Raw genomic sequence first — 16,184 nt, 5'->3', positions numbered from 1 at the left:
TTGGAAGGTCGGCAGTTCGAATCCCCGCGATGGAGTGAGCTCCCGTTGCTCGGTCCCAGCCAACCTAGCAGTTCAAAAGCATGTTAAACTGCAAGTAGATAAATAGGTACTGCTCTGGCAGGAAGGTAAACGACATTTCCATGCACTGCTCTGGTTTCGCCAGAAGCGGCTTAGTCATGCTGGCCACATGACCCGGAAAAACTGTCTGCAGAGCAGACAAATGCTGCCTCCCTTGGCCAGTAAAGTGAGATTAACGCCGCAACCCAGAGTCGTTCAGGACTGAACTTAACTGTCGTGGGTCCTTTAAAAAGGTAAAGATACCCCTGCCCGTACAGGCCAGTCTTGACAGACTCTAGGGTTGTGCGCCCATCTCACTCAAAGAGGCCAAGGGCCAGCGCTGTCCGAAGACACTTCCGGGTCACGTGGCCAGCGTGACAAAGCTGCTCTGGCGAGCCAGAGCCGCACACGGAAACGCCGTTTACCTTCCCGCTAGTAAGCGGTCCTTATTTATCTACTTGCACCCAGGGGTGCTTTCGAACTGCTAGGTTGGCAGGCGCTGGGACCGAACAGCAGGAGCACACCCCGCCGCGGTGATTCGAACCGCCGACCTTTCGATCGGCACTGAGGCTTTAACCCACAGCGCCACCCGCGTAAGTGAGAATAACGCCGTAACCCAGAGTCGTTCAGGACTGAACTTAACTGTCGTGGGTCCTTTACCTTTGCCTTTTTACCTGTCCCCTTACATATTGTTTTAGCAATAAGTCTAGGTTCCTTTATTTCACCGAAATGTAATACAGTGGTACCTCAGGTTACATACACTTCAGGTTACATATGCTTCAGGTTACAGACTCCGCTAACCCAGAAATAGTACCTCGGGTTAAGAACTTTGCTTCAGGATGAGAACAGAAATCGTGCTCTGGCGGCGCAGCAGCAGGAGGAGGCCCCATTAGCTAAAGTGGTGCTTCAGGTTAAGAACGGACCTGCGGAATGAATTAAGCACGTAACCCGAGGTACCTGTTTCAGCTACCTGTTTTGCTAAAAGCTCCTGGCCACGGTTGCTAAAGATACACTCTATTCCCTCAGAAATTTGCAACAACTTATCTTTCTCAAAAAGTCCCCACCTTCATGATTTCTAAAGAAACAACACCCTATAGAACATTTGACCACAGCTAGTTTGAAATATGCTAGCAACAGCCACCCACACCCTTGACTGCAATATTCCCATAGCCTTACACACTCCAGCTGCAATTTTCTTATAGCCCTATGATTTTTATGGTTAATAAAAGCATTCTCCTCTTCTGCAGGAACAAACTGAAAAGACAATATATACATTTCTCACATCACCTCTTACTTGGCTTATCTCTAAACTTAAAAGCCCCAAATTTTGCAACCTTTCCTCATAGAGCCCGAGGGATAGATCAGCTGGTAGGGGCATGAGACTCTGAATGTGAGGGCCCTGGGTTTGAGCCTCACGTGGAGTGAAAGATTCCTGCTTGCAGGGGGTTGAACTAGATCAGGGGTAGGCAACCTAAGGCCTGGGTGCCAGATGCGGCCCAATTGCCTTCTCAATCCGGCCCGCGGACGGTCCAGGAATCAGCGTGTTTTTACATGAGTAGAATGTGTCCTTTTATTTAAAATGCATCTCTGGGTTATTTGTGGGGCATAGGAATTTGTTCATATTTTTTTCCCTTCCAAATATAGTCCGGCCCCCCACAAGGTCTGAGGGATGGTGGACCGGCCCCTGGCTGAAAAAGGTTGCTGACCCCTGAACTAGATGGTCCCTTCCTACTTTATTATTCTATAATCGATAGGTGATTTGCTCTAGCCCCTCTACAACATCTTTTGTGACATCAGCCAGCCAGAACTGCCGAATTCAGTATACCGAGTATACCGAATGCAGTTGCACCATATATTTGTGTAATGACATTATGGCAGGTTTATTTTCCTTACGATCCCTAGCATGAAATTTGCCTTTTTCACAGCTGGTGCACACTGGGTGCGTGTCTTCCTCAAGCTACATACTGCGAACCTAAAATCTTGTTCCTGGTCTGTCGCTGCCAGTTCAGACTCCATAAGCATATACCATATTTTTTGCCCTATAGGGCGCACTGGCCTCGTTTTTTTGGGGGAAAATAAATAAATAAATTATCCCCCCCCCCCAGCCACGGGGCTGGGGCAGGGGAAGCCCGAGCTTCCCCCGACCCCAGCCCCCAGAACAGGCTGCTATCTGCAAGCCTTGCGAGCCTGGCGGGAACTCCCGCTTGGCGTGCAAGGCTTGCGGACATCTGCCTGAAGCACGGGGCGAGGTCCAGAGCACGCCCCGTGCTTCGGGCTGCTGCCCACAAGCCTTGCGAGCCCGCGGGAACGCCCGCTGGGCGCGCAAGGCTTGCAGACAGCTTCTTGAAGCCTGGAGACCGAGAGGGATCGGTGCGCACCAACGCCTCTCGCTCTCCAGGCTTCAGCGAAAGCCTGCATTCGCCCCATAGGACGCACACACATTTCTCCTTCATTTTTGGAGTGGAAAAAGTGCATCCTATAGGGCGAAAAATACGGTAGTTGAAATTAAGATCCCCCTCCCCAGCATATATCACTTTACACGCAATTGTATTCTCTATTTTACTTCCCATTCCCTCAATTTGGAGAGGTCCTTCCAGAGGTCTTTGCAAGCCCTTTTTGTTTTAACAACCCTTGGGTGGAACAATAATCAGCAAACTTGGCCACCTCACTGCTCACTCCTAACTCTAGATCATGGGATTTGTCGAACTATAGCACAACTAGACTGGATTTCTCTCCCGCCTCCAGTCCCTGTGGCCTTGCTCTGTCATTAGAGGTGAACTGGAGGAGCTTCTCTCTTTTTGCCTTGTGGATTCCAATCACTTGAGCAAAGAGATTGCCTGGCAACTGCTTGAAACCAGCTGGGTTGTCTGTGTAAATAAATCAACAACGTTTCCCCAATACATCCACGCGCTCGGCAGCTTGAGTCTCTTCCCCGCTAGTCACCCAGCCTGCCTAGGAGGTTCCTGCCATCCCTCTTCGCTTACGGCAGGGAAACACAGCTGTCGAGTCAGGATGCCCTTGTCTCAAGAGGATGCAACGGGGTCACACCCTGGGAATCCCCTCCACTGCCTCCCTTTGCTCTCCCTCGGCTAGACAGGGAAAAGCATCGCGGGAGGAGTCCATTTCATTTATATTTGAAAGGGTCGCAGAGGAATGAATGCCTCTACTGTGCGCCAGGGCCTTATTTGCTAAGGAAGGTTGTCGCAGGTGAACTAGGCAACGGTGCCAGTGGCTGTTGGGACTGGTAGGGCAGAAGGCAGAGAGGCCAACAGTAGGTAGCACCAGGCTCCATGACAGCAGTCACAAAATTAAAAGATTCCTGCTTCTTGGGAGAAAAGCAATGACAAACCTAGACAGCATCTTAAAAAGCAGAGACATCACCTTGCCAACAAAGGTCTGTATAGTTAAAGCTATACCGTATTTTTTGCACCATAGGGCGCACCGGACCATAGGGCGCACCCAGTTTTTAGGGGGGGAAATCAAGAAAAAAAATATTTTCCCCCCCCCAGCCCCAAAGAGCAGCGTACAGGCTGCGCACAACCTCTCCCTGCCGGAGGGGTTGTGCGCGGATATGGAGGAAGCCAAGGCAGAGAGCAGGATAGATCCCGCTCGGTGTTTTGGCTTCCTCTTTAGCCCAGCGCAACCTCTCCTTGCCAGGAGACGCTGCGCAGGGCTAAAGAATCCATAGCCCCGGAGGGGTTGCGCGCGGCTATGGCACAAGCCAAGGCACCGAGCAGGATAGATCCCGCTCGGTGTTTTGGCTTCCTCTTTAGCCCAGCGCAACCTCTCCTTGCCAGGAGACGCTGCGCAGGGCTAAAGAATCCATAGCCCCGTGCAGCCTCTCCTTGCCGGAGGGGTTGCGCGCGGCTATGGCACAAGCCAAGGCACCGAGCAGGATAGATCCCGCTCGGTGTTTTGGCTTCCTCTTTAGCCCAGCGCAACCTCTCCTTGCCAGGAGACGCTGCGCAGGGCTAAAGAATCCATAGCCCCGTGCAGCCTCTCCTTGCCGGAGGGGTTGCGCGCAGCTATGGCACAAGCCAAGGCACCGAGCAGGATGGATCCCGCTCGGTGTTTTGGCTTCCTCTTTAGCCCAGCGCAACCTCTCCTTGCCAGGAGACGCTGCGCAGGGCTAAAGAATCCATAGGTCCGTGCAGCCTCTCCTTGCTGGAGGGGTTGCACGCAGCTATGGAGGAAGCCCAGGCAGAGAGCGGGATGGATCCCGCTCACTGTTTTAGCTTCCCCTTTAGCCCCGTGCAGCCTCTCCCTCCCGGGGGAGGCTGCGTGGGGCTAAAGAATCCAGAGCTCCGTGCAGCCTCTCCTTGCCGGAGGGGTTGCGCGCGGCTATGGCACAAGCCAAGGCACTGAGCAGGATAGATCCCGCTCGGTGTTTTGGCTTCCTCTTTAGCCCAGCGCAACCTCTCCTTGCCAGGAGACGCTGCGCAGGGCTAAAGAATCCATAGCCCCGTGCAGCCTCTCCTTGCCGGAGGGGTTGCGCGCGGCTATGGCACAAGCCAAGGCACCGAGCAGGATGGATCCCGCTCGGTGTTTTGGCTTCCTCTTTAGCCCAGCGCAACCTCTCCTTGCCAGGAGACGCTGCGCAGGGCTAAAGAATCCATAGCCCCGTGCAGCCTCTCCTTGCCGGAGGGGTTGCGCGCGGCTATGGCACAAGCCAAGGCACCGAGCAGGATGGATCCCGCTCGGTGTTTTGGCTTCCTCTTTAGCCCAGCGCAACCTCTCCTTGCCAGGAGACGCTGCGCAGGGCTAAAGAATCCATAGCTCCGTGCAGCCTCTCCTTGCTGGAGGGGTTGCACGCAGCTATGGAGGAAGCCCAGGCAGAGAGCGGGATGGATCCCGCTCACTGTTTTAGCTTCCCCTTTAGCCCCGTGCAGCCTCTCCCTCCCGGGGGAGGCTGCGTGGGGCTAAAGAATCCAGAGCTCCGTGCAGCCTCTCCTTGCCGGAGGGGTTGCGCGCAGCTATGGCACAAGCCAAGGCACCGAGCAGGATAGATCCCGCTCGCTGTTCTGGCTTCCCCTTTAGCACCGTGCAGCCTCTCCCTCCCGGGGGAGGCTGCGTGGGGCTAAAGAATCCATAGCTCAGTGCAGCCTCTCCTTGCCGGAGGGGTTGCGCGCAGCTATGGAGGAAGCCCAGGCAGAGAGCGGGATGGATCCCGCTCACTTTTCTGGCTTCCCCTTTAGCCCCTGCAGCCTCTCCTTGCCGGGAGACGCTGCGCAGGGCTTTCCTGGCTTTCCTGGGAGGTGGGGGGATTCCCCCACCTCCCGCAAAACCGGCAGAAGCCGCGCACACTTTAAAAGGGCTGCACGGCTTCTCTTGGCTTTCCTGGGAGGTGGGGGAATTCCCTCACCTCTCGCAAAAGCCCGCTTTAGCCCCGCGCGCGCTCTCCCGACTGGAGAGTTGACGTGCAGTTATAGAGGCTCCTGCCATAGCCGCGTGTCACCTCTCCAGCCGGGAGAGGGTCGCGGGGCTATAGCGTCTTCGCTCCATAGGACGCACACACATTTCCCCTTCATTTTTGAAGGGGAAAAAGTGCGTCCTATAGAGCGAAAAATACGGTAGTTTTCCCAGTAGTGATGTATGGAAGTGAGAGCTGGACCATAAAGAAGTCTGATCACCGAAGAATTGATGCTTTTGAATTATGGTGCTGGAGGAGACTCTTGAGAGTCCCATGGACTGCAAGAAGATCAAACGCATCCATTCTGAAGGAAATCAGCCCTGAGTGCTCACTGGAAGGACAGACCCTGAAGCTGAGGCTCCAATACTTTGGCCACCTCATGAGAAGAGAAGATTCCCTGGAAAAGACCCTGATGCTGGGAAAGATTGAGGGCACAAGGAGAAGGGGACGACAGAGGACGAGATGGTTGGACAATGTTCTCGAAGCTACCAGCATGAGTTTGACCAAACTGCGGGAGGCAGTGGAAGACAGGAGTGCCTGGCTTGCTCTTGTCCATGGGGTCACGAAGAGTCGGACACGACTAAATGACTAAACAACAACAAGGTGTCTATGACAGGCAGATCCAACTCATTCTACTTGTGCTCCCCTTCCAACTCTATGATTCTACTCTTGCCTCCATCCTGCCCCTGCTACTGAGTTCTTCAATAAGCACTATTTAGGACTAAGGGGGAGGAAGGTGACAGGCAGGGCAACCCGATAAAGTGATTGTAAGTAAGAAGGCAGGCAGGTAGGTCCTGGCTGGGGAAAGACTGAGGTTGGTGGGGCAGAAGATGCTGGACTACTGTCAGGGACTGGGCAGAGGAGGAATGGTGGAGACCAACTCCCCATCCTGACCCCTCCAGGGAGGAGGAAGAGGAAGACAGTGTAGATTTACAACAGGGGTGTGAGGAAGGACACAGCTCAGAGGCAGATGAGGGGGAAAGCTGGGAAATAATGGGAGAGGAGGAGGCAAGACTGGAATGGCAGCTGACTGACACTGTGTCTTTAGAAAGCACCCCAGAACCTCCATCTCCCAAAATCTGGTGAGCCATAAAAGTAGGAGAGCAAAGAGCTCAAAGGCAGAGGGCATGGAGCAGCACCTGTAGAAGTGATGAATGAGAATGACGAATGAGGAAGTGGGAGAGACGGGGGGAGGTGGAGATTCACTCGTCAATGCCACTATCCAAGAGGCTGAGTTCTATAGCCTCTCTCTGTAATATTGAAATAAAAAATACGGTAAGAAACTTTATATTTTACTGGGCAACCAGCTGGGAGCCGCTGGTAGTATACTGGCAACTACATAGGTCATTGGCCAGGGCTCTTCTTACATTCTTATGATATTAATACAACTAAGCTAGCCTAATTTAACAGTTTAAGGCTAGACTGGAGAGAGAATAATGTCCAACACAGAAGTAAAATGGTACTCTGCAAAACTGGTGTTCCACAAGAGCACCCACAGTGATCCTGTTGTCCCTGACATTTACCAATGACTCTCTTCCTGGGAGGGCTCTGTGAGGGACAATGGCTCCCAGCATTCTTTGGGGGAAGCCACGTGCTTTAACTGTGCCTTCAATGTACAGTGCCTATGCAGCCTTAGACTATGGCTCCTCACAAGCCTTAAGGACAAATGCCAAGAGGCAATAGAGACAAACAGATCAAAAATCCAAAGTGTTCCGGAGCCCGATATAATCTGTTTAAATGATGTGTGCTTGTGTATATCTTGTCATTTTAAAATTAAAAAAATAAGCCAAACATTTTCTAAATATTTATATTATTTTTCTTAACCAGAGAAAATATGAATGGTTACCAATGGAGGGCATAAAACAAGTTATAGAAACTCCCAAGATCAGCAGCAGCATGGCATAGTGGTTAGAGTGTTGGACTAGGACCTTGGAGACCATCTCTCAGTCTAACCCAGGGGTCAGCAAACTTTTTCAGCAGGGGGCCGCTCCACTGTCCCTCAGACCTTGTGGGGGGCCAGACTATTTTTTTGGGGGGGGGGAATGAACGAATTCTGATGCCCCACAAATAACCCAGAGATGCATTTTAAATAAAAGCACACATTCTACTCATGTGAAAACACGTTGATTTCTGGACTATCTGCGGACCAGATTTAGAAGGCGATTGGGCCGGATCTGGCCCTCGGGCCTTCGTTTGCCTACCCATGGTCTAACCTACCTTTCAGGGTTGTTGTGGGGGCAAAATGGAAAAAGGGGACCATTCACCCCACCTTGGGCTCCTTAGGGGAAAGGCGAGATAGAAATGCATTAATAAATAAAATTGAATACAATAAATAGGTGAGTACCCACTAGGCACCCCCACCGCCCCCCCTGAATCAGACGACTGGACAGATTTTGGACAGCTGTGCATATTTGAATGCATGCACATTAGCTCCTAGGAATTCCAGGAGAGCGTTTTGTCTAGAATCCCGAGTCGTGCGTTTTGCCTGACTCATCTTGAAGTCATTGTCATCCCCTCTTGAATTTCTGCTTGTTCATGAACACTTCATTCTCTCACAGGAGGCAGTAAAGCCGGAATGTGATAACAGGTTGGGAGATGATCTGTGAAACACACCCAGGCTGCACATGAGAATTGAAGATGAATCCCCCATATTGGAGGCGGCGGGGGGGGGGGGTGTGCTTGGCAGGGGAGGTGGGTGGAATATGAATGGAGAGAGGCATCGCATTGCTAAACATCAGATTGCGTTCGTTGTCTGCTTCGTTAGTTATTCGTAGCTTCCCTTTTTGCTTCTGCTGCCATTGGAACCACGGCTATGGGAGGTCACATGCACTGGGAAATATGGCTATATATTACTGTCGCTATATTATTATTGTTAGAATCATAGAATTCCTGAGTTGGAAGGGGCCCCAAGGTTCATCGAGGCCAAGCCCTGCATTGCAAGATTCACAGCTAAAGAATCTCTGGCAGGTAGCCGTTCAAACTCTGCTTAAAAACATCCACCATCTTCTGAGGTAGCCCTTAGCCATTCTGGAACTGGGGCTTCTGGGAATTGCAGTCCAAAAACTTCTGCATTCTCAAGCAAGAGTGGGGAACCTATTACCTTTAAGATGTTGTTGGACTACCCCCTGGCCATTGGCTATACTGGGGCTGAAGACCAGCAACACTTGGTTCCCCATCCCAGCTCTAGAACATAGGGGATGTAAGGTAAGAATAAGCAGTGCAACTATGAGCTAAAAAGGGCATTAAACGTTCATGTGATGAAAGCAAAGAGGATGACTCCTTCTTGGGTTGCATGGCCTCATGTGTTGCTCCCATCTCCAGCGCATGCATTTTCCGTCTCTTGGTACTTGTTTGGTAACCCTCTCCCCCTCCCTCCGCATTGGCCTCTCCTAGATCTTCCACATGACCTATGACCTGGCAAGCGCCGTGGTGCGGATCGTGAACTTGATCGGCATGATGCTGCTGCTGTGTCACTGGGACGGCTGCCTCCAGTTTCTGGTGCCAATGCTCCAGGACTTCCCTGACGACTGTTGGGTTTCACTGAATCGCATGGTGGTAAGTTGTCTGTGCCTGCCTGGGTTGCTCTGTGCTGCCTGGGAAGCGCACTTTTGACTGGCAATGTAGCTCCTTCACTTGGGCTGTTGCATCTCAACTCAACTCAACTTGTTTTCAAGTCTTGGACCCTGCCTTTCAATCACATGGTTCCCAAGGCAGCAGCAATACAAAAGCAAACACGCTAACAACTGCCCAGTGGTCCTTGTATCCCTGATGCTAAGTGCCCTCCTTCCTCTTGCTTCTGAAATCCCAGGAAGTCCATCTCCAGGGTTTGGAAGCCCATCAGACATGGCACTCTCAGCACACCCCCTCTAGTTTGAAGAAGTCAGCCATGCACACTTGAGAATTCTCTCAGGCTGCATCTCATCCTCTTGGACACTCTGTCCAAAGTAGAAACAATAACAGCAATTGTAGCCTGCCCATCCGACTAGGTTGCCCCAGCTACTCTGGGCAACGTCCAGCATATATAAAAACATACTAAAACATTAAACCTTAAAAAGCTTCCCTATACAGGGCTGCCTTCAGATCTCCCCTAAAAGATATATAATTACTCATCTCCTTGACATCTGATGGGAGGGCATTCCACAAGGTGGGTGCCACTACCGAGAAGGCCCTCAGCTTGGTTCCCTGTAGCTTTACTTCTTGTAGTGTGGGAACCACCAGAAGGCCCTTGGTGCTGAACGATGGGGGTGGAGATGCTCCTTCAGGTAAACTGGGCTGAGAGTTGGCCCTCCATCCTCAGGTCACCTGGAAACAGAAGCAAAGTTCTTTCTAGCAGCTATGTCTTCTGTGCCTCAGTAGGCTGGGCCAAACTGGTTTTCCCTTTTCCCTGGCCTCCTTCCTTGGATAAAAGGAGTCTCACCACCCTGTGGTTCTTGTTCCTCTGGTTGGTGGCAGAAACTGGTGTGCCCTCCCTCCACATTTAGACTCTCCTAAATTCTTGCAGCAAAGGGGAACCCATTTATGCATTGTACATAGAAGCCCAACCTCATTCTGTGTCAAAACCCAATCAAAATATGGGTTGAGTTGTTGGCATGCAGAGGCTGAGGTCAAGACCTCCCCTCCTCATGCAATTGCTCACATTCCCATAAGGACCCCTGCCTTACACACACATGGAGAACCCTAACTTTAGAGCAGGGATGGGGAGCCTGTGGCCCTTCAGATGTTGTGGGACTACAACTCCCATCATCCCTGACCATTGGCCTTACTGGGGCTGGGGCTGACAGGAGTTGGAGTCTAACTGCACTGGGAGAACCACAGGTGCTCCCTGCCTGTTCTCGAACATAAGGGAGGTAAAATAAGAATAACTAGGGCAAAAACTAACAAAGAAGGGTGATAAGTGTCCAAGTGATCAGAGCATTGGATACACACAGACACGCACACACAAAGAGGTTGAATCTAAATTTGTAATCTAAAAAAAGAATGGGCTAGATCAGGGCATGATCACAGCCTAAAAATACCTCCATGTTAGCTTATTGGAGGGAAGAGGCTATTTGGAGCTGCTGTAAATGGCAAAAGTCGTGGTTTTGAGAGTGAGAGAGAAGGGTTAGCAGCAGGAACATTCCAAAGACACAGTCCTGGGCTCTCTCTTTGTCAGGGCTGGCAGGGCGGGCATTATCCAGGGAAAGGAGACCTTCTGAAATCAGGAAGCAGACATAGCTAAATTGTGGACCGGACCAGGGTGGGGGGACAAGGAAAAGGAGACTGCCCACTGACTCAACTCCCAGCCTCCAAATTTTCACTAGAACCCGCAAACAGAGCCTACACATGCAGAACATGAACATGGGGAAGAGGGGTGCTTTAGGGCTGTATTTTGGCTTTAGTTTTTGTCACAATAGCAGCCAGAAATCTCTAAGGGGGGAAATGTACATATTCCCTTTCTACTTTCTGCAGTTGATCCAATAGTAATAGAACTGATGATGTAGGAACATCTTGCTAGTCCTTTGGCCAGGAGTGGGAACAGGCCTGAGGGTCAAATGTGGCCCCTCAGGCCTCTCTCTCTGGCCATTGAGACTCTCAGAGGGTTGAGATTATAATAAAATCAGCAAAAGCATAAACGAAAACACCAGTAAATAGTGGCTGGTTCAAAAGAAAAGAAAAATAACATTGCAAAGCAGGCGTGCCAACTCTAGGAGGTGGAGGTGTCATCAGCCCCCTCAATATTCCTTAGCAGGGGGCTCAGCCCCCCCAAAAAATATTGATGGGGCAGAGGCGGCTGAATCACCGAGCTGAGCACGGCACAGCATCAAAGGCAGGATCTCCTGAGCATGAGAAAGGAGGAGTCTGGGCAAGGCCTCCTCTTGGTGACACATGTGCAACACATGTGTGACATCACAGGTACATGATGCATGTCATGCGCGCAACATCACACATGCGACCTCCCCTCCCCAAAAAAATATTTGGCCCAAGACGGCACCTCTGTTGCAAAGGCCTGTCTAAGCAATGGAGTTTTCAGAAGACGTTTGGAAGGTAGCTGAGAAACAAGTAGATTATTCCTGTCCTGGTTAGGGATTTACACAGGTCAGGACCTGCCACACGAAAGTCTCCGTCTCTAGTAAAGGCCAAAATTGAACTTCCTGGCTGTGGGGAACCACTAGAAATGCCTCATCAGTAGATCTTGGCATTCCAGGTGGAGCATAAGGAATCAGCCACCCCTTAAGGCTCACGTCGTTTTGGGCGTTGCAAATTAGTCCAAGCATCTGGAACCTGCAATCCTGCAGAAATTTTATGGGAGTTTTCCTTCTCGAGCCAGTGCTGTTGGCAACATATTTATTCCCAAACATCTGCAAATACCTTCCCTGTGTTCATGCCAAGAAGAGACACCGTTGATTACTCCAAAGCTCTTTTGCGGAGCAATGGAGGCTCAGTCGCTGCTGCTGCAGCCGCCACCCTCCAGACACGATTAGAGGATTTGGAATGATGTGTCTCTTCTCATATTTCCGAAACAGTGAGACCAGCCTCTAAAGGATATTAAGAAACGTTTGTAAGGCAAGCAGTTGAGAGAGAGGTTGATTATAGGGCCTGTTCAATGCTCATTTGCATAGCCAAATGTGGGACTGTAGACAAGGCATTATTGACAGTGTTGGTAATACAGAGAGACTTTAGCCCTATCTCCTGCGTTTATTACCCATTGGTAATTAATGCAGTGGGATGGAGGACTGCCCCCCCAACTCCCATTCTTCACAGATAATGAATGCCTGAAGAGGGTTAGCTAGCGTCAAATGTGTTATGGGTTTACCCTGATGCATATATGGCTTTTGGCTCAAGGTTTTCCGCTGCGTTAAGCTAATATCAGCCCAGTTTGCTCATCCCAACTTAAAATCTATAGGGCATGTCGCAGAAGTGGTTCACTGGAGGGGCAGAGCCATGACGCTATCTTCTTGGCAGATGGGTCACTGTTGCTCACCAGGAAGGAGAGGCAGTGGGGAGATCAGCGCGGTGCAAACACAATGGCGGCAGCACTGCATTGGCTCTGCTCCTGTGCTGGCACTGTGCCAACCTGCACCCCCCCTTTCCCCCCTCTTGATAAGCCAAAAGGCTAGCCTGGCTGCTCCACTCCTTCCAGCAAGCCACTTCTGGCCTCTAGTCATTCATGGTGGGATTTTGTGCTAGGTAGAGACATGTTGCTTTGCTCATGTTCTTCCAGATTCAGGTATATTAGAGAAAAATATATTAGATATACAAATGTTATTTTGGGGAAACAACAACAACAACAACAACAACAATAATAATACTTTATTATTTGTACCCTGCCCATCTGGCTGGTTTTCCCCAGCCACTCTGGGCAGCTTCCAACAAAGATGAAAAATACACTAAAATGTCACATATTAAAAACTTCCCTGAACAAGGCTGCCTTCAGATGTCTTCTGAATGTCAGGTAGTTGTTTATCGCTTTGACATCTGATGGGAGGGCGTTCCACAGGGCGGGCGCCACTACCGAGAAGGCCCTCTACCTGGTTCCCTGTAACTTGGCCTCTCGCAGTGAGGGAACCGCCAGAAGGCCCTCGGAGCTGGACCTCAGTGTCCGGGCAGAACGATGGGGGTGGAGACGCTCCTTCAGATATACTGGACATACTGATATATATTCCAGATATACTGGAAACGATACAAGATGCTGCAGATGGGAGTGATCTTTTGTTACTTACATGCTTTTTGCTCTGTGAAGGTAGAGTTTTGCTCTTGAACTATAGCTGTGAATCTGAACTGGAGTTCAGATCTGAACTGGCAATTCAGAACGGCATACGCAGACTCTTCATGCTCCTTGAGGACCCACTTACAGCAGTATCATACCACTTTAAACAGTAATGGCTTATTCCCCCTGCTCAAAATATATGGGAACTGTAGTTTCTTGCTTTGGATGTTGAGATATGTTGGGGGACCCCTATTCTCCGCACAGAGCTACAATTCCCATAGGTTCCTGGGAAGAAGGATTATTACACAACTATGAGAATTGCAGCTCTGGGCGGGGAATGGGGTTCCCCTAACTACTCTCAGCGCCTTTACATTTACATCTCCAAGGATTCTTTGGGGGAAGCCACCACCGTTTAATGCAGGGGTTCTTAACCTGTGGTCCATGAACTCTTGTGGAGTCTGTGAACTGATCACAAGAAAGCAACTTTCCCAATACTGTACAATAAGATAATCTATGTGCAAAATGTTGTACATGTTTATGTGAATTTTCCTGGTGTAGCTTTCATAAAAGAGATCTGTGACACCAAAAATTTAAGAGCCACCATTGTAAAGTGTTATAATAGTGCTTCAACTGTAAAGTACAGATGGGGTGATAGTTTCTGGGGACCCTTTCAGCAGCCCAGTTACTAAGCCAGGGTGCACCCGAACTGGGAAACACAGGTCATGCCACACATCCACATCCACTTTGACCTTGAGGTCCTTGCCCTGATGCTGTGGGTCACTGATGGGACTGTGGAGGAATTCTTGCATGGCACCATCCCTCTCCATTGGCCATGTTGCCTGGGGATGATGGGAGTTGCAGTCCAGAACATCTGGAAAGGGACCACATGGATTGCCCCAGCTCTATCTGCAGACAGATGTTGAAGTCTCTCTCTTTTCATTCCAATGTGCTTACAGTGTGCTTTACGTGGCACAGCAGAAATGAGAGAGTGGAGATTTGAAACAACTGATGCTCTTGGGGCCAAAGGATGAGAAATGCACATTGAGCATGGAGAATTATTGAATGCAAGCACGTACTTGCCTGGCTCAACCTGCCGGCTGATAAGAGGGGTTGCACGCCAAGGAGTTTCATTCTGGTCCTCAGATTCCCCAGGCTCTCAGTTTTCTTGTGCTCACAAGCAAGCCCTGCCCAGTCCTGTCAGGCCCCTGCAGATCCTAATTTTTGAGGGTGTTGATTATTTTAATATTTTTACAGATTAACTCCTGGCTCTAGGGGGATGGGATGGGATGGAGATCTCTGCAGGGACAAGGGCTGTTTGAGAAAATACCAGCTTTTGAAGCAGATTCTCCAGGGAGTGCCATTATATTGACTTCCTGCGAAGAGCAGCCGGGGAGGTGGGACATCCTATAGTTGATTGCTTTGCATTCAGGAGGTCCCAGCTTCGATCACCAGCACCTCCAAGTAGGGTTGGGAAAGATTCGCCATCAGAAACCCAGCATAGCCTCTGTCAACCAGACAGCACCGAGTTAGATGGACCTCTGTATAAGGCAGCTTACATTCCTAGTGCCAGGCCCTATGCAGCAGAAAACTTGGGGCTCACTGTTAGCTAGAAGGCAAATAGCATCTCTGTCTACACCAAACAGCTAATCCTTTGCAATATTATTTATTGATGGTTGCTTGTTAAGTTATCATTCAGCAACCTGCGCAGGAAGCTGCCTTTATAAGAGGTCAGACTGTTTCTCCATCTAGCCTAGTATTGCCTGCTCTGACTGGTAGCAGCTCCCCGGGGTCTCATGTGATGCAAACCTGTGCTCTGCCATTAAGCCACAGTACTTTCCTATCCTGGTTCAGATCCTAGGCACAGACTTCTGTTTCTGATACGATGGAACCCTTTCTCTGATTTTGGTGTTGTGAACTAGCTGCACGTATTTCCAAAGTGGAGCTAATAGATTCAGAGTCTTCTATTGTTCTGTTTTTAATTCCTTACCCTCAAATTTCGCACAGAGCTCTGCGCATGCATTTACATCCAGCTTTAATTCTCCCTGTCCCCACCTCCTCCTGCACACACACACACACACACACACACACACACACACACAAAACGTTGCTCCTTCTGCATGGCATTTCATCAATGAGCCAGGGCACAGAAGGTGTCTCCGTAAAATACTGCATAAAAATAATCCTAATGTAATCATGCCAAAAGAGCAGCCGAAGAACTGTCTACAGCATCTTTCCATTTCCTTCGATAGCCACTTGGATACATCTGAGAAGCCCTTGTGCAGGGAATGATGGCATTAGCAGTCTCTTGCGTGTCAAGACCGTGAAACCACCCCCTCGTTGAAGAATAACACACACAAGGACACAGATATTAGGTTAATGTTATTGGGCAAATTTTGGCCACAACTTTATTGATTACAGAATGTGAGCGGTATTGGCTTAGGCATTGAATGGACCCGACTATATCTGACTCCTGCCCATTGTGAAGGGAGTCTAGTAAGGGTAAATCACCAGGAGGGGGAGCCCCGTCGATGCAGACCAACTCGAGCTCCCCCTGGTGTTCCCGTCGGGGTCGTGTCATGGCCCTAGCCCCACCCCGGGCTTTGGACAAGATCCACACCCCAGGATTCCTTTAACGGAATACCCTTAAGCTTGGAGGAGCAGGCCACACCTCCCCTCCCCCATCATAAGGTCAAACAATGCCTAACCACCAACCTAACAAAGTTGTGACAATTGCTTCGAGGTAGGCGAAAACCAAATGGTCTCTGCCAATTTGCCAAGTGGAAGAATTCCTACCAGGGCCCTCAACGGTGACCAACCAAGGTCCATAGCAAGATCAAGGAACGAAAACCTGAAAAAAGGGAGGGAGGGTGGGAGATTGAGGAAGCGAGCCAAGAGGAAGCCCTCTGGCTCGTGCCTCTGCTTAAATGGTACCAGTCATGCCCCACGTGGCCAGGATCCCCTGGGCAATGCAGGACTTCGTCCCCCGCCCCCAGAGAAGAGTGGGTGGCCACGCAGTCCACCGCAACTCCT

At 50.3% G+C, this 16,184-nt stretch overlaps 1 protein-coding gene across 2 annotated transcripts in view; it reads left to right on the top strand.

The window, feature by feature from the left end:
• Positions 1-16,184, top strand: part of HCN4 (hyperpolarization activated cyclic nucleotide gated potassium channel 4) — a 124,454-nt gene that overhangs the window by 74,625 nt on the left and 33,645 nt on the right. For both annotated transcript variants that reach the window (XM_083412988.1, XM_083412987.1), the window contains exon 3: positions 8,861-9,022. In XM_083412988.1, coding sequence (XP_083269114.1) covers positions 8,861-9,022 — 162 coding nt within the window. The remainder of the gene's footprint in view (positions 1-8,860; positions 9,023-16,184) is intronic.

Source organism: Podarcis tiliguerta, assembly GCF_965153285.1.
Source record: "Podarcis tiliguerta genome assembly, chromosome: 14".
Classification (NCBI taxonomy): domain Eukaryota; kingdom Metazoa; phylum Chordata; class Lepidosauria; order Squamata; family Lacertidae; genus Podarcis; species Podarcis tiliguerta.
Note: the sequence above shows the minus strand (reverse complement) of the source record. Positions and strands in the feature narration are given on the sequence as shown.